The 20074-nt window shown below is 36.2% G+C and overlaps 1 protein-coding gene across 1 annotated transcript in view; it reads left to right on the top strand.

The window, feature by feature from the left end:
- Positions 1-19908: 19908 nt before the first annotated feature.
- SLCO3A1 (solute carrier organic anion transporter family member 3A1) overlaps positions 19909-20074 on the top strand; it is a gene marked incomplete at its 5' end in the record, with an annotated part of 288197 nt that continues 288031 nt past the window's right edge. The window contains one exon of the mRNA XM_044660137.1: positions 19909-19920. Within this exon, the coding sequence (XP_044516072.1) occupies positions 19909-19920 (12 nt within the window). The remainder of the gene's footprint in view (positions 19921-20074) is intronic.

Here is a 20074-nt window from a genome sequence, read left to right as displayed (position 1 = left end):
ATCTGCAAATAAGAAAGGAAGGGAGGCTCAGAGTTCTCTTGCACCACCATAAAGGGGGAAGGAAATAATAGGAGCAGAGTCATCAGGCTCCTGCTACTATTGTAGTTTTAAGGCAGATGCACATGTGGAGCTAAGATGGTGAAGTAAGGGATACTCAGCTTGACCAAACTCTACAAATGCACAAAAATAGAAAATATAGTGCTTCAAAACAAAGGAAAGCAGGAGAGACACATCTCACTGAGGTAAGGGGAGAGAGTACCCCAATGAGTATTGCATGGGGGGAACATTGCGAAGTACATACCCATGCAGCCCTACTCAGTGCCATGCAGTCTGAGCCAATGAAACAGGAGATGGGGAGCAGCCCAAGACCGGTCTGAGGTAAGGAAACTTCAGAGGGAGGAACAGCTCAACACAGGAGGCAACAAGGAAACTGAAAGCAGGGAGAATGGAATCCAGCTGGGAAAAAATGGCTACAAACCTTTCCACAAGAAGCCAGCTGGTCCACGTGGCCCCTGGAAGTGCACACTGAGGGACCCAAAGACAGCCAAACTTACCCCAAATATCAAATAAGGCTACACTGTAAGCTTGGAAGAGCACTCTTATACCCCTAGAGCAGAGTGGAACCTCAACAGATAGGCAAGGTAAGGAGAGGTGAAGAATAATAGCTAGACAAACAAGAAAAGACAAAGAAAAAACTTAATCTTAGAAAGTTACTTTAATGAAAAAGAAGATTAAAATATAAACTCAGAATAGAATAACAATGGCAAAAAGGAAACATGTGAAGCCTCAAAAGAAAGTGAGAAAGGAAGTCAAACCCCAGAAGACCTCTTGAAAATAAGTTAAAAGATCAAATAATATAAGAAATGATAGAAAGATTTAAAAACTTGGGAACTAGAATGGGCCAAATGGAAATGAAAGTTAAAAAGAAAAACACTGAAGAAAACATCTCCTGAAAGACTAGAGTGGGCAAAATGGAAACAGAGGCCAAAAATCACTGAAGAAAGAAACTCCTTAATGACTAGAACGGGCCAAATGGAAAAAGAAACATAAAAGTTCAAGGAAGAAAATAATTTCCTAAAAATCATAGCATTAAGGCAAGAAAGGAAAGATATCATTATTATAACTGTAGAATATCCAGTTTTCCAAACATTAATATTGTGTTATAGATCTTTTTCATACTCTGGTTAAACCTATGAACCCCTTCTCAGACTAATGTTTTTAAATGCCTCAAATAAGATGCATCAGATGACAAAAGAAGCTAATTATAATGGAATATAATGTGGGATTCTCTTCTTATCCAAGTTCATAGAAATTGAATTCTAGCCACAGACCCTTTGGGGATTCATAGACCCATATTAGGAACCCTTGCTTTAGGTATTTGCTCCCTTCACAGTAAGAAAGCAAAAGAACTGTAGGGAGGAAGATCATGGATTGAAAGTTCAGAATTCTTGAGCACTCCTGGTCAAATTATATCCTGTGTAACTGAATTGTTATTGCATATATAGCCTGTTTCTCTCTAAAGCTCTAAAATTAGAAAGCAGTTTGGAAGGAAATCTGATCCTCATTAAGTAAACAGAGATCCATCTCTCTCCTCAGGATCCACAGAACTAATTCTAGTGGGTCCTAAATTATGTCTTTGATGGGAAACCACTCCTTCAAATAAGTTGTTTTCTTTATTAGCGAAAATTTGGTAGAAGAGATGTAGACTCTTCCATTGCCCCATTCTAACTTCCAGGTTAAATATGGCATTGGAAGGAAAAGTGGTACTGAGAGAAACCTCATAACATTTCTCCCATTTCATAGGTTGATGATATCTACTATTATACTCAAATCACCCCACAGTGAGAGGAACTGAGAATGTTTGGTAGTAATAGGCAGTCAGTGTAGGAACAGTAATTGGAACCCAAGTCCCTTGCCTCTAAGCCTAAGACCCTTTCAACTATATATGTGGTGATTTTTGTTTTTTTTTTTTGTATGCATCTATGTTCTTTACACATATGCATTGATATTATTTAAGGAAGAACATTAACAAGGTTGAGACAACTGTGATAATGATGGGGATCAAGACCATGATATCCAAGTGGGCACTTTTAATGAAGAGAAGAGAAAGCTTGGAAACTGAAGACTCCAAAATCATGGTGTTCAAGTATTTGAAGGGTTGTCATACCAAAGAAGGATCTGACAATTTGGTTGTCCTAAGAGGACAAAGCTAGGAGCACTGTTTCAATTCGACTAGGAGTCAAGTTTCAACTCAAGATAAATATCTAAACAGTTAGAATTTTGATCTCTTCCAACTCTAAATCTCTAAGATCAACTTCCTTTTATAAATTTAGAGATAGATCCTAAGGGAAAGATCCCATGATAGACTGTATTGAAAATGTTTATCAAGGCAAGACTCAAATCCTTAATTCGCTTTGTGCATTGTTATGAGGAATTTTTGTGAAATGTTGCTTCTTACAGAACAGTCATGATACACAAAGGATTGCAGCAAAAGATTTGCTGTTTTAAACGTCTACTGACAAGAATCTATAATCTCCCCTCCACCATCACTTGAATCTCATTAAGGAACTCATGGCCACTTCAAATAACAAAATCAATAAAAAATATTCCAAATCTTTTAAGGATTTATTGGGAACTCCTTGTCTCCATATTAATCAAGCCAAGAATTTACCTTCTTTCTCCTTCTGTCTACCTAGGTATTAAGTGAAGATTGAACATTTTGTGCCTCACAAAAACCTATTCCTTCTTCCTCCTTGTTCAGACACCTGTTAATTTTTCATATGTAAATATCTCCCTTAGTTTTTGTTATTTAGTCCATCAAAAAAAGAGCAGGAGAACAATATACCAATTCATATCTCATCAGAAAGTAATTTGAAAATAAATGAGTCAGCTGAAAGAGCTGCGTGACCCTGGACAAATTATTTCACTTTTCATGCTCAGTTTTCTCATCTGTAAAACTGTAAGGATTTTACATTCTCCTTACAGGGTTATGGGGAGGATCAATCTGAGATAATATATTTAAAATGCTTGGCAAACCTTAAAATGCTATATAAGTTTTAGCTATTATTATTGATGGAATTAGCAGTATTATTGTTATTATTAGTAGTAATATTTCTCATTTGACCATCTCTCTGGTTGGTAAAATTCTTCTAGAATCCTTCATCTAAATGCTCAATTTTAAGCATCTAGTGTCATTTAGATACCCAATGAGCATTTATTAAGTATTTACTACATTCCTGCTTTTAGAGAGCTTACACTGGTGGAGAGGGAGAGTAATAGAATGGAATATAAGATGTAAACAGATAGAAAAACCAAGGCAACTAGTAAGTGCCATAATGCATTGAGTGCTAAGCCTAGAGTCAGGAAGACCTGCATTCAAATCTAACCTAAGATACTTCCTAGCTTTTTTTTGAACCTGGGAAAATCACTTGACCTCTTTATGCCTTTGTTTCCTCAACTGTAAGAGGACCATAAAAACATGTATATTCTGAGGTTGTTGTGAAGATCAAATGAGAGAATATCTCTATAATGCTTATCACAGTGGCTGACACATAAGAGGCACTTAATAATTCCTTATTCTCTCCTTCACCGCCTATATAAAGATATAAACAATAATTTGAAGAGGAAAAAAGCATGAAAAAACCAGGATATCAGAAAGATTTTGGCAGGAGGTACCCTCATGAGAAAACTGTGTTACATTGAACACTGGAAGATGGAAGGAATGAGCAAGTAAAAGGTCACGGAAGTCATAGAATCATAGAGCTAAAGTTAGAGAAGAGCTGAGAGGGCATCTAGTCCAACTTCATTATTTTACAGGTGCAGAAACTATCACAGGGTGAAGGATTTTGCTTAAGATTACAACACAAGTAGCCAAGCTAGGATTCAAACTCAGGGCTCTTGACTCTAAATCCAGCAAGTTTTATATCCAATGGTTCCCAAACTTTTTGGCCTACCACCCCCATTGCAGAAAAAATATTACTTAGACCCCTGGAAATTATTTTTTTTAATTTTAATAGCAATTAATAGGAAAGATAAATGCACCTGTGGCCATCACCACTTTCCTGGATCGCTGCAGCACCCACCAGGGGGCAGTGGTGCCCACTTTGGGAATCGCTGTATAATAAAGAAGTTTTCTGGAGTAGAAATAGAGGGCAGATGAGGATAACTACTAGGAAGAGTTAGGGCTACCTTTATTATAGGGAGAGTTGGGAAAGGTGGGGTGGAAAGCAACCTCTTCTTCAGATCCTTACCACCTTGTGTGACCTGAGTCTACAGACCAAGCAGCATGTTCCAGAGCACAATAGAATAGGGGGGAGAAGAGGGAACAAATCCCTGCCCTGAGAGGGGTATGATAGCCAAGGAAACTGTGTAGTGGTCTGGGGCCCAGAAAAGGAATAGGCCAGTTGGGTAGTCTAGGAAGCTATCACTCCTCTCCCCTTCAACTCAGAATATCTGCCTTGAAGGTCCCATGCTAGTCCTGGTTTTGCTTAGAACAAGGCTCCACAATACTGAATCTGTTATTTAAGGTTTTACAATATTATATTTCTAAACTAATATCTGGATTGAGAGAGAGAGGGAGAGAGAGAGAGAGAGAGAGAGAGAGAGAGAGAGAGAGAGAGAGAGAGAGAGAGAGAGAGAGAGAGAGAGAAAGGTGGTTTGTTTGTTGTCTATTCATTTTGTTGGTCCAAGAGACCTCACTAAGTTCCAGAGACAATTATGGCCTCTTCTAGGCTCTAGAAAATCCAAATTAAAGACTCACCTTTCTTAAGGCTTCACAAAAATCAGGACTAACGGCATAGAAACTTATCCCTAGGGTTCCACTTTAGATCTTTTCATGAATTCTTTTTTCTTCCCCCTTGGCCAGCCTCCTCCTCACCTCCTCCTTGGCCATTCAGGGTGACCTTTTATTGAGAACAGACCCCCAGCTCTAATGGTTCATTGGCTTTTTAACCCTATTCTTGCCTCACAGCTCAAAATAGAAAGAGCAGCGGTCAGCCTCTCTGGTTGTCAGCTTCCTCCCCTGCTTCAGAGAGGGCAGAGGTACTGCTCACCAGCTATTCTCCCCCAGGCATTGTGAAGATGATGGAGATATTGGTTAGGTGCCGTCACAGAAAGGTGCTTGGTAAAAAGACTCGTCCTGAAGGCATCTGGAAATATCATTTGATCCAGCCCAGTATACTTACTGCTCTCTATTCTTTCCTTTCTTATCAATGACTGTACAGATTTTTCAGCAAACATAATTAGATGTGATATTTTTAATGAGTATTTTGATCTTATATAATTTCTTCTCACCCCTCAAAGAATGCCATGCCTAGCATCTTGCTTTGTCCTTGTTCTTTGTATTCAAAGGCAGGGGCATAGCAATAGAACTGAAAGAACACTAAATCACAATAAAAGGCAGCTAGGTGGCTCAGTGGGTAGAGCTTTAGGTCTGGAGTCAGGAAGACCTGAGTTCAGATCTGATTTTAGGGACTTACTAGCTATATGACCATAGGAAAGTCACTTAACTTGAGTTTGCTTCAATCCACTGGAGAGGAAATGGCAAATCATTTCAGTATCTTTGCTCAGAAAACTTCATGGGCAGGATGGTATAGTCCATGGGATCATGAAGAATCAGGCGTAACTAAATGACTGAAAAACAACAAACCAGAGTAAAGAGTCACAAAGCTCACTTCTCATATAAAAGGATATAGTTGCGAAGCACTTAGCACAGTGTAGGCACATACTGATGCATAATAATCTCTTTCTGGGTTCAAATCTGGTCTCAGATAATTAATAGCTGCAGGACCCTGGTCAATTCACTTAACACTGACTACCTCAGTTTCCTTATCTGTAAAATGAGCTGGAGAAGAAAAATGACAAACTACTCCAGGATCTTTGCCTAGAAAACTCCAAATGGAATCATGAAGAGTCAGACATGACTAAAATGACTGAACAACAACAAAATGTTTTTCCTTCACTTCTCTTTCCTTTCCTTCTCTGAGCATTAGCTTTCTTCCTTTTCCTTCCCTTCCCTTCCCATCCCACCTCAGCTTAGTTAAGTTCTCTGGGCCTCAGTCTCCTTGTTTGTAAAATAAACAGGATGGACTAATATTTCCATCTCTGGAGTTCCAGAATTTTTTGTCTCTATTCCAAACATAGAACGAATAGAAATGAATGGAATTTTTTCAACTACCATAGAAAATCAGCGGGAGAGATAGGACTTAGAACTTAGAGACAGAGTGAGTTTAGGGCAAAGAATTCTAGCAAGGGAATCAGAGTATCTGGCTTTGCCTCATACCACATATATGACCTTGTATAAGTGACCTGACTTTTGAACCTCAATTTCCTCATCTATAAAATAAAGTGTAGGATTAGATGGCCTCTTAGAGACCTTCCACTTATATAATCCTATGATCGAAGTAGTAGGCTGCTCTTCTTAGCATGTAGAGAACATAAGCTCTTAATTTGTCATTTACAATTATATCATTTGCCTCCCTTGTGCAACTTAGAAATAATCAATAAATAACAATAAATAAATCAATAAATACTCAATTTAAAAAGATACAACCTGTACAGGTTCATAGACCTGTTATTTGACAACATATCAGGTATGATTAAATTGTAAGAAACTTGCAGGGCACCAAGTGTACCACTCTCCCTTGCCTGTACAAATCACTCACACACACATATACACACATCCTTCCTCTGTCTCAGGGAGGCCATACAACAGTGGGTCACGTAATTATTAGCTGCTTTAAGGGTTTTAATCCAGGCTAAGGTTAATTATAGTATTGTAAAACTACAAGGAACCTGGTGTTTGGGATATACTCTCATTGGATGCTCTAGGAATTTGGTTTTTTAACAATCAAGAAGCTAGTTTTGACTTTGTTTTTCCTTTGGGGATAGAGTTACCCAGCAATTATTTCGCACCCTGTAGCAGTGTAGGCATGTCTCTTCAAGTCCAATCTCTAAGAGTATATTTGAGGAAATGCATTTTACATGAAAAAAAGAAACCTTTAAAATGAAATGACCTCCGGGCATGAAGGCAATGTAATTTCTATATATAACCCTGTATTATTAATACAATAAATTTATCTGGTGTCTTGGTGGGGAGAATATAACTTGATCACTTGAGATATCAACAATACGATCATCCATTTCAACAGAGTGGTGGGGTGACTCCAAAGTGCCTCTAGCCGTGGATTCATTTCTTAATGAAACAGTGAGGAGGAGTGTCAAGCAATTTAATGTGACGTGTTTTTCTGCAAAGTATTACTCTAAACAAAGCCTATTACTTGGGAGTTTGGTTTTCAAGCAACCTCAGAATGAATGCAACCTATCATAGATCAGACTCGAGCATATTGATTGTTCAGGGCGAGAACAGAAGATTTTATTGAGAAAGAATTCCATATGGAAGCTTTTTGTAAATGAAACTAACATTCGATTACAGGAGAAAATTGTTGGAACTTCACCTTCTGGCTTCCAAACCAATCCCATTGATTCATGGCATTCCTGGAAGTCCTTTATAATCTGTCACATTCCATGTTCCATGAGATAGTGAGACCGTTTGTTTTTCTTTCTCCTGCTTCAGCATTTAGGGCTACATCATGAGGTTGGTACACAAGCTTTTGTCTATCTAATCTCTCCAATTCCGAAGTATTGCAGCATTTATCATTCTACGTTATTAAATTTACAACAGAATGCTTTGCATTTTTATTCTGTTTTCTCTGTCTTTTTCTAATATATGTGAGTATTCCAAACAGTGCTCACAGGGGTATATCCAATGAGGCAGTAGGGAGGACATTTATCTTTTAAAACATAGCCAAGGTGGAAGCTCTCATCTTCTCTGATCCCGGAATAGAAAGAAAATTTAATTACACCAAAACAAGTTGCATATGATTTTTCTATTCAACTAACATTTATTGTCTTCTACTCATAAGACACTGTTCTAAATGCTGTTTGGAGAATTGGGGGTGTGTGGAGAAAGATGTGTAGACCTTGAGCCCTACCTTCAAGGAGCTTGCAACCCAGTGGAAGGATGATGAGACATATAGAGATATGATGCATAGTAAATTATGACAACGAATGTGAGATACAAATAATAGGTTATTACAGTTTATGGGAAAGAGAGTATTTGTGGCAAAGGGCATTTGCTGTGCCAACTTGGACAGAGTGGTATTTGGATAATGGACAGGTGAGTCCTTGGAGGATGGATAGGATTTCAGTCCAATTTAGTTTGACAGTAATTAAAGACCTTCCATATGAAAGGCACCTACCATGTGCAAAGGGACACAGACCAAAGACTAAAAAATAGTTACTGCTGTTGAAGAGAGCTTGTTAACAGAACACTAGATCATTTGAGGAATTCAACTATCCAAGACTTTAGGAGACAATCTTCAAAGCATATATGTGAGCAAAGATATAGAGAAGGGCAAGACAGGATATGTTTAGAGAATGGCAAGTAGACTGATTTTGCCTTGAGCGTAAATGTGAATGCCAGTGTTCTGCCTATACTTGAGAATTTTGATGTCCCTTATTCTCTAAATCAGGAACTGTTTCTTAGCATTAAGCAGATATAGGCGTAGGAGTTAATGGACAAGTTTTTGACTACATGTCATTTTGTTCATAGTATATCCCTAGAAAAAAGGCAGTGATATCATTTTTATTTGTGAAATTCTTCTGTGTTCTACATATGCATAAGCAGCTGTACTTATGCAGCACATACTCTGAAAGATAAAATCAAATATTATACACAACATGCAAATCTGTATGTTCTTTTGTGTGTGTGTTTTGTTTTGTTGTTTGTTTTGGGGGGGGTGTTTGGAGTTGATTGACCATTTTCATCAATTTTGAGTCCTGATAACATTGGAGAGCCATTAAGAACATGATAAATTTGAAGAATATGATGAGTTAAAACCATTTTTGTACTTCCCAAAAAAATACAGGAAGTCAAGTACACAATACAAACATAAACTATTTCCGAATACAAATTCTTTACACAAATAGAACAGCAACATACTTTGGCGTGGCAAGAATTTCAAAAAGTAACAGAAATTGAATTGTCTGTAAAAAAAAAAAAGAGCATGCCTGGCTATCCAATATTATGTAAAAGAATGTTCCTGGACATTAAATTTCAGATAGTGTTCCTCTGATGCCAATTGCATAGTTACCTCCTCTTAACACCTTTTCCTTGACTTCTTTCTTATAGCAAACAAAAAATATTAAGGAAAACCCAATGGCATGATGACCACATTATGTTCTTCATTCAACATATATAATTTCCAATTCCCTACTGCAAGAGGAAAATAAATTTCCCCATTAGTTTTTTAAGAAAAAGATGAGTCTAAGATGAAAATAGCTTTTTAGGTAGCTATATCACTTGGTTGAATCTATTGAATCTCTCATCTTTTTCATATGAAATTGCTTTCTATTACTATTTCTCCCCCCTTTCTTGATTTATTAAATCACTGATAGTCTTTTACATTTATCTTGATTAAGTTTGAAATGAAAAGCTTAAGTCTGTTGTTCTGACATGTCAGTATTTTTGGATCTAAATTCTGACATCCAACATATTAGACAGTGTTCCCAGATTTTTTTCCAATCTACAGATCTGTTTTTTAAATACCATCTCTGTATTTATTCCAGTTATTTATTTATTCATCTAAACTATAAATTTATCATTTATACATAATCATCTTCATTCATTTTATTTGTTTACTTGTTTTTCAAGTTATTTATAAAAATGTTAAGAGCCAGGCAAAGGCTCTACAGAGCCTTCAAGTATTCTACTGGACACCTCTCTCCAGACTGGTATCAATTTATTAATTATTGTTTTTTTTCCAGTCAGTCAGTCAGTTATTTTCAAGAGATCACAGTGTAAACAGAGAGCAGAATTAGGATCAAGAGGTCAAAATAGCAAAAGTATATTTAGACTTGAGGTCAAGAAAGATGTCCTAATAGTGAAAGCTGTCCAGTAGGAAAATGAATACCCAAATGTACTCAAAAATAGTAACAAATGTACTATCATCCATGGCACATCTATCCTTCTAGTTCACAGGGATAAGGTCACAATCATGGCTCTTTTAAATACCTTGTTGAAAGCACGATGTTCTCCTGGTCCATTAGTCTGATAACTGTCAACATATGAAATGAGATTAACCTATCAGGGTTTGATTTTAGTGATATCTCTTGTTCATGGACCAGACCTTGAGAAATATAATCTAGATGGGCCCATCCAGTCCAGACCAATTTGAATAAGAACACCTTTAACAATATATTTGAAAATATCTAATCAGTGAGGAGGAAACTATCACCTCCTGACTCAAATCTGTTTCCCTATTAAACAGTTCTCTATATAATATAGTATATCTTTCTTTTATTTTTTACCTCTAGACTAAATCTACATCTGCTACTTCTATTTCTTGCTCTAATTCTGCTCTCTGGACCCAAACAAAACAGTCTAATACCTGTTTCACAGGTAGCCTTTTAAAAACAATTAATTTTTACAACATATTATGTCTCCATCCTATTGTCTCCCTCAGTGAATGGTTTTTAAAAATAAAGTGAAAATTCTCCTAAAAATATTCATAGTCCAACAACACAAACTTAGGGCAAGAACAAGATTCAAAAATACATGTCTCATTCTACATTTGAAGTTCATCATCTCTCACTGAGGTCCTTTATCATTCTGGTTGCTTTCATCTGGATACTACAGCTTATCAATATCCTTTCAAAATATGATGCCCAGAATCGAACATGATATTTGAGATGTGGTTTGATGAGAGATGAGGAATTCATATGTTGTCACCTCCTTATTCCTAGAAGCAATGCCTCTTCTAAGGTGGTCCAAGATGTGTCACCTGAGACCAGATTAGTAAAGTCAGAGAGGCTAAATTCCAATATAACTATAGGATGATGATTTTTTAAACTACCTCTCCAAGAAGATATGCTAAATTTTAATTGCAATCTCTATTGGTAAAAGGGTGAAAGGTGATTTCAAACCACAGAAATCACAGACTCATGAAGTTCTATATTTGCAATTACTAGTCTGTATGCTATTAATAATATATATTTGCAATTACTATGTAGTCTGCAGAAGATTATTTGCTGTTTATTTGCAACTACTGTATATATATGTGTGTATGTATATGTGTGAATTTATACATACACAAATTCATAAAATATGGATAATGTGCAAGATATATTAGAGATCTTTAAGCAAATTAGATCTTACATATGACACTAAGATTTGGTGAGATGACAGGAATATGAATATAGAAAGGTATACTGTGTTCAAAAGTGAATGAGGGTCGTCTTCATTAAATAATGAACTATATAAACTAAATGGGGAAGGGTTAGTTGAGTATACATACTAGATTTTACCTTTCAGTATTGGCTCTCCAAAGACCAATGAAATTAAGCAAAGGAAGAGATTCAACTCTGAGGTTGGAAGTCTGTTAGCTTTGTATGCAACTTCCATTTTTTAATGGGCTCCATTCAGTAGAATGCAATTTTAAAACTATCCAGCCTTAGCTATAACATGGGTCAAATAATTTCTCCTGAAACATTATGACAATATTTAGTGGAATACTGAAATATTCTCCTGGCTTATAAGGCAAATGATAGCTCTACTTCTCTTTACTGCTTTTACCCAACAAGATCATTATGTAAAGGACTGTCACTGTATTTTTATCATATTATCTCATTATGTGAAAATAGTGTCCTTGAATTCACAGGTTAATGCTTTTTGTATGCTATTTCTTTGATGTTCTGAATTGCCTATTCTAAGGAGTTGCTATCTGAGTGTTTTTAAAAATCACACTAAATCCTAAAATATGGAGCAAAGTAATACGCATTACATTTTAGCACTGATAAAATTGTTGATTTTTATCATGAAAAACAATTTATTCTCTTGTCTCTACTGTTTGCCACTTTTTACCCTTTGTAAATTTCCTTGTCACATTTCTTTACTGTACGAGACTCAAAGCTACAATTGCCCCCAATAAATACTACTGAATGTGATTTAAAATTGCATTTTATAGCATGCTAAAATTTACCATTTGGAAACTGATTACCTTACCAGCCAAACACTTGGGGAATTAGGTATAAGCACAGACAAAAGTGCTTTATTCATTTATTTATTTTATTTCTCTGCTATTTTATTTTATTTTATTACTCTGATGTGGGGAGGGGGCAGTCATTCCCAAAAGTATATCCTTGCATGTAACATCAGACAACAGTTTATACATACCACACTTGGTTATGACCCATAGATTAGTATTTGGACCCCATCTCCTGTTTTGTTTTCAGCATCTGCTCATTGGCAAGGGTACCACTAAAGATATGGGAACATATCATAAAAAGAACGCTTTTTCAGTTGGGGGATTTGGGTTCTAAGGTCTTCATTAAGCTTTAAGTCAGCTGTGTGATTTGGAGCCAATATTTGCCTGTCTGGGCCTCAGCTTTTAGTTTTCTCATCTATAAAATAAGAAGAATAGACTAGAATAACTAAATAGATGAAATAGTCTTCCATCATTTTAAAGAAAGAATAGGAAAGGAAAAACCTTACTCTAGAGTTTTCCAAGGAGAGAGTGAGGAGATCTTTTTTGGGGAGGGAAGGGGAATGGTAATCTTTAGTTTTCACACTTAAAAGAAAGGTAGCAAGAAACCCTGTAGGCTTAGACTTCTCTAAACAATAAAACCTATGCAATCAAATACTTACACACAGATGCATTATTATCAACATAACAATATGGTATGTGTAATGAATAATCTAAACTAAAAATCTGAGTTTGGGAGCAAATTAGATCTCATACATGACACCAAATTTTGGTGAGATGATTGGAATATGAATCTAGAAATATGTACAATGTTCAAAAGTGAATAAAGTATTCTTCATTAAATAAAGAACTGTGTAAGGTAGCAAAGAAAAAGAAAACGGATTAATATTGAAAAATGTTTTACATGATTGGATATATAAAATATTATATTGCTTACCTTCTTAGTGATGGGAGGGAAGGAGAGATTTGGGACTCAACAATTTTCTAAAAAAAGTTAAAAAATTGCTTTTACATGTAGTTGGGGAAAATACAATATTATCAAATAAAAATAATAATCTTTGAAGAATGGTTACAAAACAAGAGGGGCGCTACAGAGTTTGAGAAGAGCAAATTCCCAAGTTTCAAAAAAGAAAAAAGGAAATGAGTTTGACTTCAATTCCAAACAAAATTCTAGGATATATTATTAAAGGAATTGTTGACAGTTAGTTGGAAAAAGAGATCATTGGACATATGGGGGGGAAATGTAATCTTGAAAAGAATATAGCTCCCCAAAGAATAGGTGATACCAGATTAACTTAACCTCATTTCATTTTTTGTTTTTGAATTAGTTACTAGGCTGAAAGATCAGGTGAAGAGACAGGTTTTGTTTGTTTTGTTTGATCTTTACAAAGACTTTGATAAAGTTTCTCATACTAGTATGTAGAAAAGAAAGAGTAATGTAGGATAAATACCATATACTTAGGTAGGTTCAGAATAGGTTCAATGGTCAGACTAAGGTGAAATTCATTAATAATTTAATATTGACTTTTGAAGAAAGTCTCCAGTGGAATGCCCAGGAATCCATGCTTGGTCCTATAAGGTTTCAGAGTTTTGCCATTTACTTGGATAAAGGCATAGTTAGTATGATTATTTAATTAATAGATAAGGGACAAGTAGGTGGGTCAGTAGACAGAGTGCCAAGCCTGAAGGTGGGAGGATCTGGCTTCAAATCTAGCTTCAGACACTCCCTACCAATGTGACTCTGGGCAAATTACTCAACTCCAATTGCCTAGCCCTTACCACTCTTCTGCCTTGAAACCAGTACTTACTATTGATTCTAAGACAGAAGATGAGGATTTTAGAAAAACAAAGAAATAAAATAGTAGGTGATATGAAGCTGGGAGGGATAGTTAACATGTTGGATGGCATTATAAGAATCCACAAAAACATCTTGAGGGACTGGAATGTTAGATTAAATCTAGTTAGATTATAATTAATAGAGTTAAAAATAGAGTATTGTACTTGAGTTCCATAGATTGACGTCACAAGTACAAAATGTTGGGGTTAGGAGGGAAGGAAAGCTTGAAAAGACAGCAGTTCCTATGAAAAAGATTCCAGAGGACAAATGATAAATGTACTATCTACCTCCTGACAGAGTTGATATTTTGAATGAATTTTTGACTATGCATATTCATTACAAAGAATTTGTTATTCTTTTTGGGGGGGGTGCTGGTGCTACAGGTTTGGAATGTTAAATGCCTTTCATTACATTGTTAGTTTTGTTTAATTCTTTTACTTTGTTACAAGAAAGTTCTCACATGGTAGGGTAATCTGTAAATACTTGTCTTAAAAAAAAAACAACTCAATGAAACTTTTTAAAAAATGATAAAAGATCTAAGGGATGCAGAAGAAAGAAGGCTGGATTTTTGAAGTGAGAGTGCCAGGATTCGTTCAAATGTCAGCTCACTTAGGCACTCCCTCTTGCTGGGAAGAATGCTGGTCTAAATGAAGAAAGAAAGAAGGAAAGAAAAAGAGAGGAAGGGAGGAAGGAAGAGAGGAAGGAAAGAAGGAAGACAAGAAGGAAGGAAGAAAGAGAAAGAAAAGAAGGATGGAAGGAAGGAAGGAAGGAAGGAAGGAAGGAAGGAAGGAAGGAAGGAAAGAAGGAAGGAAGGAAGGAAGGAAGGAAGGAAGGAAGGAAGGAAGGAAGGAAGGAAGGAAGATAGGAGGGAGGGAGGGAGGAACCTAATATTATTCTAAGCTTCATTAAGATGTTTAGAAGATGAGTGAAATTTCACTCTATTCTCCCTTTTTCAGACAATAGTTAGAATACTTTGAGTAAATCTGAGTACCAAGTTATTTAAAGAACATAGAAGAACTGGAGCACCTCCAGATGAAGGTGACCAAGATGGTGAAAAAGGATTAAGAACATACTATATAAGTATCATTTGAAGGGATAGAAATGTTTAACTGGTAAAATAATTGAGACAGGGGACATGAGAGCTATTTTCAAATATTTGAAGAGCTGCCATGAGGAAGAGAGATTAGATTTGTTCTACTTGTGCAGAAATAGAAGCAATAGTTTGAAGTTGAAGAGATGCCAATTTAGATTCATGCAAGGGAAAACTTCCTAACAATAAAATTTGTTCAAATGTGGGATGGACTGACTCAGAAGGTACGGTGCTTCCCCTCACTGATAATTGGACACTTTTCAGCTGTATTTTCCAGGGGGTTCATGTTCAGAGAAGAGTGGGACTGGATCAGGAGTTCTTAACCTTTTTTGTTTCACCTTCCCCTTTGGCATGCTGATAAAGCCTATTAACTTGTTCTCAAAATGTTTTTAAATTCATAAAATAAAGTATAATTCTCAAAAAAACCTATCATATTTAATTTAGTCATCAAAATACATTTTTTAAAACAGAATCATGAACCCCAAATTAAGAACCCCTGGAATGTAAATAGAGATTCCCTTCCAAATACCGAAATTCTATCACAGAACAAAACTCTTTCCTTACTTCATGATCTTCACTGACACAGGTGATAAGTTCAAAGCTTGCTACTGTCTGGGCCCCTACGCTTTTGATATAGTAAATGACAGTGTGTATATGCTGTAATTTCAGTTTTCTCAAGTCAAAACTTTGAAATTAAGAACTCCAGTTTTAGTCCTGCATCAAGACTAGCTTCTACTAAGCATGCTTGAGCATGAGATTACACACTTTTAAAATGGGCAGGACACAAGAATTCATTGGAGAAAGAGCATTAGGCTAAGAATCAGGATGCTTCTTCTGGGCTGTCACTCACTAGATGTTCTTATCTTAGGCTTTCATCAATTTGAGACTTATTTTCCTCTCCTGTGTATAATGAAGTGATTGAACTCTATAGAATTTGAGGCCCTGGCTAGTTCTAACAAGTTATTCTTCTATGACAGTCAGTCACACCTGATAGGTTTCCTTCAAATGCTATGTCTAATTGTAGGGATTTGCCCAGATTGTTTTCCTAAGAAGGCTTATCTTCCATCATAAGATTACATTCTCAAGTTCTCCAGTAGTTGCTATGGAGCCCACTAAGGGATCACCATGAATCCTTTTTGTCAGGCAGAATTACTCTTCTAATAATTAAGAGATTTCCCAGACTAGAGTGACCGATGTGAGACTGGACAAAATATTAATAAATCATCCTGGAGGACATGTAGGAAATACTTTAAATCTGAAAATAAATAGAAGTTCTGAAGCTAGAATTATGTGGATATTTTTATTGAAATTGAGACATTTTTCTCCCTTCCCCTTTCCTTCTTTCCTTGCTTCCTTCCTTCTATCCCTTAGTCCTTCCTTTCTTTCTTTACTATTTCTTTTTTCTCTTTGTCTCTTTCTGTGTCTGTCTCTTTGTTAAATCTTTCCTCTTTCCCCATTCTAATTTGTTATTTATTTATTTTTAACACTCATTTTATAATTTTGAGTTCCAAATTGTCTTTCCCTCCAGTCCTATCCCCACTCATTGAGAAAGCAAGCAATATGATATGCATTATATATGCAAAACAATTCAAAACATTTTAAGCCTTTCTTAAGAAAGAGCTTCTCTGATAACCTCATAGCCACTTCCAGTGGTCATTACTGCCTTTTTTTTCTGAGACACTTTTCATTTTCTCCCATTTATCAGTACTTCTTTTTTTAATCTCTTGTGTTTCCTAATAACTTAAGAGTTGCATTCTACAAGCATCTTGGCTGTGACTGGTGCTTTCCTTATCACATAAAACCCAGAAGTCGATTTTATTGCACCATGTAAACTTAATAGATCCATCTCAAAACTGTCTTTTTTAGTTAGTATTTCAACCCTTAATTAATCCATAAAGCATTTCCACAGAATATTTGCTTAGCTTAATCATTTGTAAAGCAACTTTGTAAGAAGCATGCAGTGGGCCTAAGGAAAAACAATAAGACAAAGGACAGATTTTTTTTCTACTTTACTTTTTTTTAAATTTTTTAGAAAAATTTTCCATGGTTACATGATTCATGTTCTTTCTCTCCCCTCCCCCCCAGCCAACACGCATTTCCACTGGATTTTACATGCGTCATTGATGAAGCCCTATTTCCATATTATTGATTGTTGCACTGGGGTGGTCGTTTAGAGTCTACATCCCCAATAATATCTGCATCAACCCATGTGATCAAGTAGTTGTTTTCCTTCTGTGTTTCTACTCCCACAGTTCTTCCTCTCAATGTGGATAGCTTTCTTTCTCATAAGTCTCTCAGAACTGTCCCGGATCAGATGTTTTGAGTACCATTTTTTCATTGCTACAGTGAGTTGTGGAATAGAGGCAACATTCTCATAACCCAAATGTTTTCTCTCTCTCTGTCTCTCTCTGTCTCTCTGTCTATCTTTCTCTTTCTCTCTCTCTCTCTTCTCTGACTGTCTGTCTGTCTTTCTGTCTGTCTGTCTCCTCCTTCCTCCCTCTCCATCTCATATTCTTTTTCTTTCTCCTCCACTCCTCTTTCCCTCCCCTCCTCCATTTCTCTCTTTCCCCATCCCCCTACCTATCTGTCTCCATTAACTGATTATGTATCCTCACCATTACCTACAGATTTTATGACTACCACAGCTATCACCTTTATCTGTTGTCATAAATGTGCACACCTACAAGTTATTTTATATTTGAGCACACCTGCCAAAGGAGAGAGGGTATTCTATTTCAAATGGATTCTCTATAATTTGTCACAAAACATTATAATAAAAGCAATAAGGAGACTTGGGTTACAACTTAGGATTTCACTTGCCAATAACCATCAGAAAAAATTGTCCTTTTAAGACACTTGAACTGTTTTAATTATGATAACCTGCCAACCTCAGCTCCCCCAACCCCTGCCTGACTTCAAAGGAGACTGAATTTTTAAGAATAATTTTGCTTCAGTGTAAAGTCAGTTGGACTTGGTTCAGTTAAAGAAGGAGTACAAATAGAGACAAATATAGAAAACCATAAGTTAAATATATATTCTGTGTCCCACAGACCTTTGTTGTCATTGGGTAGTCTTTACTAGACAAACAATGTGCTAATTAGAGAGCTCTATCCAAGTGACTTTCTATTATTTGTCTACCTACCTCTCACCTGCCTCTCCATCCATCCATCCATCCATCCATCTATCTATCTATCTATCTATCTATCTATCTATCTATCTATCTATCTATCTATCTATTTCTATATAGAGAGATACATATATGACACCTATTAATATGTGTCATTAATACAATTGATTAAATCTGTTAGTCTGTGAGTTTGAAATATGGCCAAGACATTGGTCAGTTACTCTTCAGTGACAAAATATATATGTGACATGTGTTTTGTATGTGTATGTGTACATGTATTTATGTGTATATGGCTATGGAGTGGACATGATTTCTTTTCATGGTTTAGGGGACTCCTAGGTGAAGAAGTTCCCTTTACCAATGAAGGTCAGCATAATCTTTCCAATTTACTCTTAAAGAATTATTTAAAACAGAGTTGTGAAACACACTGCAGACTTCAGCAAAGATGTATCCAGGACCTGATTAAAATGTAAATGAGAAATATTTAACAAAATAATAAAAATGCAAAAGAGTATAGATCACATTAATGTATGGCTTTCTGTCAACATGTGGCTAACAAGACTACTTAAATAAAGTTTAGTGGCCCCTGTTTCCATTTGAGTGTGATACCACTGGCGTAGAATGCTGAAAAGTCAAGTGACTTGCCCAGCATCACACACCCTGTATGTATTAGAGGTGGGACTTGAACCCAGGTCTTCCTGACTCCAGGGCCAGTCCTTAGTTCCTTAGTCACTGCGTCGTATTGCTTCATACATAAATATTCATGCACGTGTGATTTATATATACATGAAATTTGTATAATTCCAGATCATGTTAATATCCTTTGCTTAAATCTTCATATATGTAAGGTACATAATTAATGGGAATCATTCATTTCATTTCATCATTGGGGAAATTCAAGCAAATTGTGAATTTGTGGGTATAAAAATGAATGGGCATCAGAAAAGCACTAGCCTTAATGTCGAGAGACCTGGGTTTGAATTCTGTCTTTGATTCCTCACTAGTTTACAGAGGTAAGTTACTTTACCTCTTTGAACCTCAATTTCCTCGTCTGTAAAATGGGAATAATACCTATAACACTTACTTCACAATGTTTTCAAGAATAAAATGAGAAAAAAGCATAAAATAATTCATAAACCTTAAAAGTATTATTTAAATTCAGCTATTAATATCTTAACTAATAATAGTGTTCTGGTACTGTCATATTGATGCAGATGCTAATCAAAGATTCAGTATCTTAGAATGATAGAATGTTATTTCTGTAAAAGACCAAGGAGTTCTGCTCAGTGATATTTAGCATAACCTATGCTTCAGGCTCTTTTCCAGAAGGAGGAAGTAGCAATAGTCCACCTCTTTTGGGAACTCTGCCTAATGATATAATAAAATAGGAATTTGCTCAGTCTGCATTATGGTCAAAAAGGGAGAAAGATGAAGGATGAAGAAGAATGAAAAGGATTAAGAAGATGGAGGAGAAGAAGAAGTAAGAGGAGAAAAAGGAAGAGGAGAAGGAGAAGGAGAAGGAGACAGAGAAGAAGAAGAAGGAGGAGGAGGAGGAGCAGCAGCAGCAGCAGCAGCATACACATACCATTAAGAGTTCTAATATTGAATTCATGTCAAACTGAAATCCCATGACTCTTAACTTGTACAAAGACATAGATATCATGCTTACAAAACTGAGAGATGACACAAGCCTGAAACACCTGATTTATTAGATATATCATCTATATATCATCTGATATATCATCATTATCATTGTCATCATTTTCAGGAACTTTGTATGTGGTGTTCTCTTTTAAAAATTAATTGGACTCTGGGCAGCTGGGTAGCTCAGAGGAGTGAGAGTCAGGCCTAGAGACAGGAGGTCCTAGGTTCAAACCCGGCCTCAGCCACTTCCCAGCTGTGTGACACTGGGCAAGTCACTTGACCCCCATTGCCCACCCTTACCAATCTTCCACCTATGAGACAATACACCGAAGTAC

This window comes from Gracilinanus agilis, chromosome 2 (assembly GCF_016433145.1).
Source record: "Gracilinanus agilis isolate LMUSP501 chromosome 2, AgileGrace, whole genome shotgun sequence".
NCBI classification, from domain to species: domain Eukaryota; kingdom Metazoa; phylum Chordata; class Mammalia; order Didelphimorphia; family Didelphidae; genus Gracilinanus; species Gracilinanus agilis.
This window is presented reverse-complemented; position numbering and strand designations above follow the sequence as displayed.